This window comes from Gossypium hirsutum, chromosome A10, assembly GCF_007990345.1.
Source record: "Gossypium hirsutum isolate 1008001.06 chromosome A10, Gossypium_hirsutum_v2.1, whole genome shotgun sequence".
Classification (NCBI taxonomy): Eukaryota; Viridiplantae; Streptophyta; class Magnoliopsida; order Malvales; family Malvaceae; genus Gossypium; species Gossypium hirsutum.
In genome coordinates, this window is record NC_053433.1 from 77,732,858 (window position 1) to 77,741,532 (window position 8,675).

The following is an 8,675-nucleotide window of genomic DNA, read 5'->3' on the forward strand; positions in this document are numbered from 1 at the left end:
AATCAAACACAACCTCAATCTTTCTAGGATCAACTCGGATCCCCTCAGCAGAAACTATGTACCCCACAAAAGTTACCTCTTGCAACTAGAACTCACATTTACTCTACTTAGCATAGAGCAGTTTCTCTTAGAGTATCTGAAGCACTACTCTAAGATGCTCATCATGTTCATCCTTAGTCTTAGAGTACACCAGAATATCATCAATGAGGACTACGATAAATAATCTAGATAGGGTTAAAAAACTAGGTTCATCAGATCCATGAATGTAGCAGGAGCATTCGTTAAACCAAAGGGAATAACTAGTCCTAAATCTTTTCTTATGAATATCAACTTCCTTAACCCTAAGCTTATGATACTAGGAATAAATATCTATTTTCGAGAATACCGCAACCCCATAAAACTAATCAAACAGGTCATCGATCCTCGAAAGTGGATATTTATTCTTCATAGTTAGTTTATTTAGTTGCCGATAGTTGATGCACATCCTCATGGTACCATCCTATTTCTTCACAAACAGAACCGGTGCCCTTTACGGAGACATACTAGGACGGATGAAACCACGATCCAGAAGCTCTTGAAGTTGGGCTTCAAGCTTTATAAGCTCCTTCGATGCCATACAGTATGAAGCAATGGACACCAAAGCTGTACCCAATTGAAGCTCAATGCCAAACTCAACTTCTTGATCCGGAGGTAAACCCGGTAACTCCTCGGTAAAGACATCTGAAAATTCCCTTACTGTTCGGATATCCCTGACAGAAGAGTTTTTAGATACTGAAACACTGACGTAAGCCAAATATGCCTCACACCCTTTCCGAACCAATTTCCCAGCCACTAGAGTGGAGATTACATTAGAGAAGTAATATTGGCGCTCACTAATCACAACCAGCTTCTTATCATCCTCGGTTCTTAAAATAACCCTCTTAGTCGCGTAGTCCAAACTAACTCAGTGCTCAACTAACCAGTCCATACCAAAAATTAAGTCAAACTCCCAAAACGGTAGCTCCATTAGATTTGCCAGAAGCACAGTCCCTTGTACTTCCAACAAAACATTCCTATAACGTCTATTTACCTGAACAAATTGTCCTAACGGACTCAGTACATTAATCTCACTGGAATTACACTCAATAGAAATCCCTAAGTTCTCTGAAATAGAACTAGCTACATAGAAGTGTGTAGAACCTATGTTTATCGAAGTAGTATATGGAGCATGAAAAATAAAAAGCATACATGTGATCACATCAAGGGCGTCTCTGTCCTCTTGGCATCGAGCAGCATAAGCTAGAGCAGACTGCCTCACCTCAGTCTGATTAGTACATCTACCTGGTGCTCTGTGTCCTCGGCCCATACCATTACCACCCCTAGCCAGTCCACGGCCCCTAGGTGGCTGCTGTATTGCTCTCTGAGGTTGAACAAAACCCAATCCTGAAGCTTACATCTGATCAACACGATATGGACACTCTCTAATTCAGTACTTTAATAACCAACACAGCAGACAAGCCCATAATCTCCTCCAACACTCACCTGGATAGTGCCTACCACAATCACCATAAGGCTAAATCCCAGTAGGAGCAAAAAGAACTCCCACTCTAACAGGCTTATCAAGTCTGGCACGTTTCTTAGGCCATTAAATAGAACTAGAAAGCTCTGGATCCCTCTTATTCTTGTCCCTTTCGCAGTCTCTATTCTGGCATTCCACGCTTAACTTATTCGACGATCTTTGTCTTATCCACTAGAACAGCAAACTCACACTCCCTCTATGGAGCAATCAGAACCCTCAGACTATCCCTCAAACTGTCCTCAAAACAGACACATTTCTCATACTTGGATGCCATCATGCCTTAAGCGTAACGGCTTGGTCTCAGAAACTTAGCCTCATACTCGACCATTGATTTATCATCTTACGTGAGATTCATAAATTTACACCTACGAGCATCCACATAGCTCGCACCCACATACTTCCCTTGAAAGGCAGTCTAAAAGTAGTCCCAGTTTAGACTATCTGGTTGAGTTTCCCTCCTTAACGACAACAACCACTGATATGTCTCATCGCGAAGCAAAGAAACTGCACCCTTCAATTTCTGCTCAGGAATGCAGTTAATGTCGTTCATAATCCTTTCGATGGCCTCCAACCAATATTCAGACATAGTAGGGTCGACTCTAGTGACGCCCCTAAACAGCTCAGCTCCATTGGACCAGAGTTGTTCAGTTACTGACCTACATCCCCCATATCAGAATGGGGTCCAGCGACCCTCTCCAACACTCTCAACATGGCTTGGGATAGTGCGTTGTCCCTAGCTAAGCGACTTTGAGACCCAGTCTTAATAGCGAGTGAAACAGGTGTCTCACTCGTATCCAAATTCGGAATACTACCCAGAAAGGAAGACTTAGCTTGAGCCCCCTACGGTGCCTGCCTCACCCACGAATACCATGACCGCGAGTTTCGCCAGCACTCATCATATTTTCAGTTTTATATACATTATAAAATTTTATGCATCATTCCAGTATTTTTTAGTAGATATTTTATACCCAAGTTATCAGAAGTTTAGAAGTATTGTATAGGTTTTTGTCTCTAACCAACTGAGTAGAGTTTGAGAAAGTACTAACTACTGTGTTTTTTAAATTCAGAGATACTTACAGGATCGGGGCTGGAGACTCGGTTACCACATACTTACTTAAAATGATCCAAATTATTTGAAAACCAATTCTTTTTCAAAACACAATTTTAGAACTCAAAATCCACAGCTCGAGTTTTGCAACCTGACTCTGATACCACCAAATATAACACCCATAACCTGGCCTAAACTTTATAGCCAAATCTGGGTGTGTTATAAAAAAGGGTTTTAAAATATATCTTTTAAGTTAAAATATATCATTTTATTAGCTTAACAATCAGAGTCTTAATATCCAGAAAAACTTGAGTTTATAGTCTTATTTAAGACCATTAAAGTTATCAAGAATTTGCAATGGAAGTTTAAAAAAAAAATTATTTGAAGCCAAGCTCATGTTTCCAAAAACCAATTGTTAAAAACCATTTGTTTGTGTAAAGTGTTTTCGTCAACGTTGTGGAAAAGAAAGCAAAACAAAATCCAAATTCAAAAGTTAAAACCATACAATTCAGAGAGTCCTAAAAATTACAAACTTTCAAGAAAACCAGATTTTAAAATAAAATCAATATTACTAAATAAAAACAATTCTCTATCGAGTGGTTATTGCTGAGCCTCCATCATACAGACCGTCTAAGTCAGTGGATTACTTTAACAGAACAGACAAATAGATGTGAGTTTTCGTAAACTCAGTTTGTAACCTAAAAGAAAAAGTCATGCAACATACACAAAATTTCATATACAGTCAGATACAGATTCGATCCTAAGTCCATAACAAATACATATATCAAAATCAGATAAACAGAACATATAATAGAATGCTACTCCCATCCTTTACACACATCTCTGACTATCCCATCACACCATGTAGGGTTGAAAACACCCACCTATCCCAACACACCATATAGTGTCAATGTGACACATAACAGAATAATAAGCAGCCAAGCTGCCAGAATATAGGCGAAAGGTTACCGTACAGATCACTTCCTTCACATATGCAAATCCCACCCTATCATAGATACAGGCTACAGAATTAACAGAATTAGCATGCTTAACATGCTCGTATATAGATAACATATATACTCAAATAGAACAGTCTACATACATATCAGTGTCCTACTTAGGTCAGACTATTAGAATATCAAATCACATGAATTAGGGTTTGGTTAGCCCTAACCGACCCTGCAATAGGCCTACAGTGGATCAGAATGACCCTAAGGGAAATTTCAAAATCTTGGACATGCCCGTGTGGCTTGCCTGTATGGGTCCACATGCCTAGATTGGCCTTGCTCGTGTGGCCCACAAGGCCTAGCCCAAAACCTACACGCCCGTGTGGCACACACGGCCTAGCCCAAAAATTACACGCCCAACTTGGCCTAGCCCATGTGGCCCACACGGCCACACTCACAACAACACACGGTCGTGTTAAAAGTATAGTTGAACCTTCATCAGTCACACGGCCAGGTCTCGCTCACGGCCGGCCACACGCCCATGTGGCGTCTACAGACCCAATTTTTGGCTTCCGTCAAACCTCGTTTTCTCGCGTTAGGGGTACACACCTGGTTCATTTTTGACGCGTAAGCAATCCCAAGCCCTTCAAATCTAAAGCAAACTATTCAATCGATCAATTTCAAGTATTGAAACACCTATCTATCAAAACCCCAATCAACATACTTAAAAATTTTACTCAATCAAAAGGCTCGATCACGTACCAAAATAGTTATGATAGCCCAAACACACTACACAATAGAAGATGAATTTTGATTCCCTTGATTAACACCTACACAAGAATTCACCACATTAACACACCTGAAAACAATTCCCAATTGCACAAAACTTCAAGAATACTTACCTACCACAGTCCGAGCAGGGATTAAGGAACCCAAAGCACAATGATTAAACAACAGTATAGCAAACAGAAATCAAAGAAAGAAGAAATAAAAAAGAAAATGTTTGGAAGAGGAATTTGGAGAAGAAATGTCAAAAGGTATTTGGGAAGAGAGAAAAAGTAAAAAAATTAAAATAATAAGATAAAAAATAAAATTGATTAATTTGAACATAATCCCACTACATCCACTAACAACCCAACCAAATCAGAATTTCAAGTCCATCCAAACTCTTTGAGCCAATCGAAATAAAAATTATCACCCTTGCTTACACAAGGATTCGAAGACAGGACCTCCAGTACACTAACTCCTTACCACTCGAACTAACAGGCTCATTCTGACATAAATTTGCAAACAATGTTATATAAGCTCACCCAACAGGGATAAGGCTGGGATCTAAAATAACAAAATTTCCAAATGTGGGACTTGAACCCAATATCTCATACGCACACCAAAAACACTTAACCACTGAAGCAAATACACACTTGTGTCAGGATTGACAGAAATAGAAATAATTATTCAGGACGTTACACCTCTGAATTAACCCATTAAGTCTGAGTTTCTTTCTAAACATCCATTCATTACTAATAGGTCTAAAACCTTGAGGCAAGTCTACTAGTTCCGAAGTATGATTGGACATAATAGACTCTAGCTCATTATTAATAGCATCTCTCCAAAAACTAGCATTTATTAATTTTATGGCTTCATCATAGTTTTTTAAATCCTCATCTATCAAAAATGTATGAGCAATAGAATCACTTATCAAGTCTAAATCTCTAATTTCATTTGCAAAGGAAGTAAGGAAATTCGATCTGAAAGTAGTGGCAGTCCTTTGTATTTTACTTCTCCTAAGTTCAATATCATCATTAGGAATGTCTCTATTATGTGTATTAAAAGAAACAAGCACATCTAACTGTATATTAGTATTCATGCTAGATTTCTTTAAAGGAAAAACATTTTCAAAGAAAGTAACATCTCTCTAAATATACATATAGAATGATCATACAAAGACATGAATCTATATGCAATATTATTTAGAGTATAACCAACAAATACGACATCACCAATTTTAGATCTAATAGTGATTTTTTTAAAATTAGGCAAACTTACTTTTGCTAAACATCTCCACACTTTCAAGTATTGCAGATTAGGGGCATAATCTTTCCACAATTCTTAATGGGCACTGTCTAATTTGTTTTTATGAGGCACTTTATTAAGAATATGGTTTGCAGAAAGTATGGCCCCTCCACATATTGTTAGGTAAACCAGAACTTATTAGTAAAACATTCATCATTTCTTTTAGAGTTCTATGTTTCCTTTCAGCTTTGCCATTTTGTTGAAGGACATAAGGAGTATAAAATTCGCGTATAATGTCATTTTTCTCGCAAACCTCTTTAAGAAAATAAGTGCCATATTCACCGCCTTTATCAAATCTAAGACGTTTTATTCTCCTATCAAGCTGGTTTTCTACTTTTGATTTATAAATAAGAAAGGTTTTATTAGCTTCATCTTTTGATCTAAGGAGATAGACCTTTGTATTTCTATAGTAGTCATCTACAAATGTGATATAATAGCATTTTCCACTTTTACTTTTTATGTTTTTAAAGTTTATTAGATCATTATGAACTAACTCTAAATGATCAATCTTCCTATTAGTGAGAGTTTTTAAGGAAGGTCTAGCATGTTGGCTTCAACACAAAAATTCATATCTATTAAACCTACTATCATCTAGATTATGGAGTAGATTCATTTTTATGAGTTTTTTTTTAAAGAATGAATATTCAGAATACCTAATCTAGCATGCCACATATAAAGAGATCCAGTAATATAAGCAGAAGTGATGGCTTTATTATTAAACATAGTCTCAACCACAAATAAACCTCTACTCAAATAACCTTTCCTAACATAATCTCCATTGTAGGAAAGTACAATTTTATCGAATTCAAAGATTAGTTTAATACTTGCCTTATTCAGTAATCCACCACTAATTAAATTTTTATGCAAGGCAGGTACATAAAGAGTATTTTTTTAATGCTAATGTTTTGCTAGAAGTAAGCTTAAGTAAGATTTTTATTTTACTGAGTACTTTTAAATTGTTAGAATTATCCGTGTAGACTTGTTTCCTTCAGCTACACTTTAAAACATTTCTTTGTTGGCGCAGAAGTGTTTAGAGGTGCCTGTGTTGTAACACCCCAGACCCGGCCTAGACGTTATGGTCGAATCTGGCGACGTCACATGGAATAGAATTTTGAAATCAATGACCAAGTCAAAACCGTTCTTGTTTAGTATCTTCTATTTATCTCTCGTCAAATTCAAAATAATTTTCTCATTAATTTAGTTCATTCAAAGCCTATTTTGTAGCGGAAGCTTTCAAAACAGTGATGTTTACCGAAAATCGTTTGTTTTTAGGAAAAATGTCACGTTTAATAAAATTGAGTTTCGATGCTGTTCAACAGTTCTTGAAAAATAGTTAAAATCCCAAAACAATGGTAAATAGTCCAAAAAGTCCCAAATTACATAAAAAATACCCAGAAAACAAGTAGGAATTAAAACCATTAAAGAGATAAGAACCATTCAATAAAATTATGATCACCGTTGAGTCTCTGTACAGATAAAACAAAAGAGGGTGAGTTTGCGTAAACTTAGAGTGTAATCCCGATAGAAAACTTACACACAGTCAAACAACAGTTATCAGTCAAATGTAATCTGGGCCTAAGCACATTTCAGTCTCAGTAGCAGTTCAAGCCTTAGCCCATTTCAGTTTCAGTAGCAGTTCGGGTCTTAGCCCATTTTAGTTTCAGTAGCAGTTCTGGTCTTAGCCCATTTCAGTTTTATTATCAGATATGCATCAATAAGAAAACAGAGTCCTACCCAACCAGTATTTACATACTATCTCTGTCTATCCCTACACTCCATGTGGGGTTTAAAACACCCATCCATCCCTACATTCCAAGTAGTACCGAATGCGGCACATAATTAGTAATTTGCAGCTGAGCTACCAGATAATAGGCTTAAGAGCCTTTCAGTACACTTCCTCCAAATACCAACATCCCAACCCAATGCAATGCAACATACAATATATGACATACTAATACACGAATTCTCGTTATACATATAGTTCAGTATTCATGCATATAATCATCATACATATAATTCACGCATTTAGGGTCTAAGTAGTGCTTACCGACACTACAGTGGGTTCACAATCGAGTTGGGCAACCCGTGTAACCTTACCACACATTTCAATTAAATGGGCTCACACGCCCATTGATGGTCGCTAAACTAACTAAAAAATTTGACTAAGGCAAGCGCACCTATCAAACAGTAGTATAGTTGTGGTGATACCGGAAATATCGTATCCACAAGGACTAAAAGTACTAGTAATTACTATCTTTTTATTCTCTAGCCTAAGAATTAAAGGGGTGTTTTTAAACTTAAGATTAACCGTTTAATTAACTAAGAACACGACAGAGATAAAAGTTGGAAAATACTATTGGAAAACTGATGGAGAAGACAATACCCAAGGAAGAATCCACCTAGACTTCACTTATTACTCTGAACTATTCACTTGACTTAATCCGTAGAAATCCTTGATTTATGTTAATATCTCTCTTGAGACTAAAAACAACTGAATTTAGGTTGATTAACTGAAATCTCTTTCTAATTAAAACCCCTATTGTCGCATTAACTCGATCTATGGATTCCCTTATTAGATTTGACTCTAATCCGGTAGATCTATGTCACCCTATGTCTAGGATTGCATGCAACTCTGCTTAATTATGTGAGATCTACTCTTAAATAGGGACTTTTGCTCCACTGAACAAGCACATCAAAACCTAAATTAATATCCTGAAATATTAAAGCAAAGATTAAAACTCACAATTAAGAATAAGAACAAATATTTATTAAATGATTCAAATAGTAATAGGATCTATCTTAGGTTTCATCTCCCTTAGGTATTTAGGGAGTTTAGTTCATAACAATTAGGAAAAACATCTCAAAATTGGGAAAACAACAAAACATAAAGAAACCCAAAGACCTTCTAAAGAAATTGAATGGAGATCTTTAGGCTTAAAGTAAATCATGCTTCCGAGCTGATTCCGTTGGCTGTCTTCGAGTATTCTCTGCCTTCTACTCTCCGTCCCCCCTTTGATCCTCTTCTCCTTTGTTTAAGTCGACTTTGAAA

The 8,675-nt window shown here is 36.8% G+C and overlaps 1 protein-coding gene across 1 annotated transcript; it reads right to left on the reverse strand.

Moving 5' to 3' along the window:
• Positions 1 to 529: 529 nt before the first annotated feature.
• LOC121208025 (uncharacterized) lies at positions 530 to 1,345 on the reverse strand. The gene is made up of 4 exons (XM_041078553.1): positions 1,228 to 1,345; positions 960 to 1,179; positions 697 to 872; positions 530 to 642 (listed from the first exon to the last, which is right to left on the reverse strand). The coding sequence occupies exons 1-4, from the start codon at positions 1,343 to 1,345 to the stop codon at positions 530 to 532; spliced, it is 627 nt and encodes a 208-aa protein (XP_040934487.1).
• Positions 1,346 to 8,675: the final 7,330 nt, after the last annotated feature.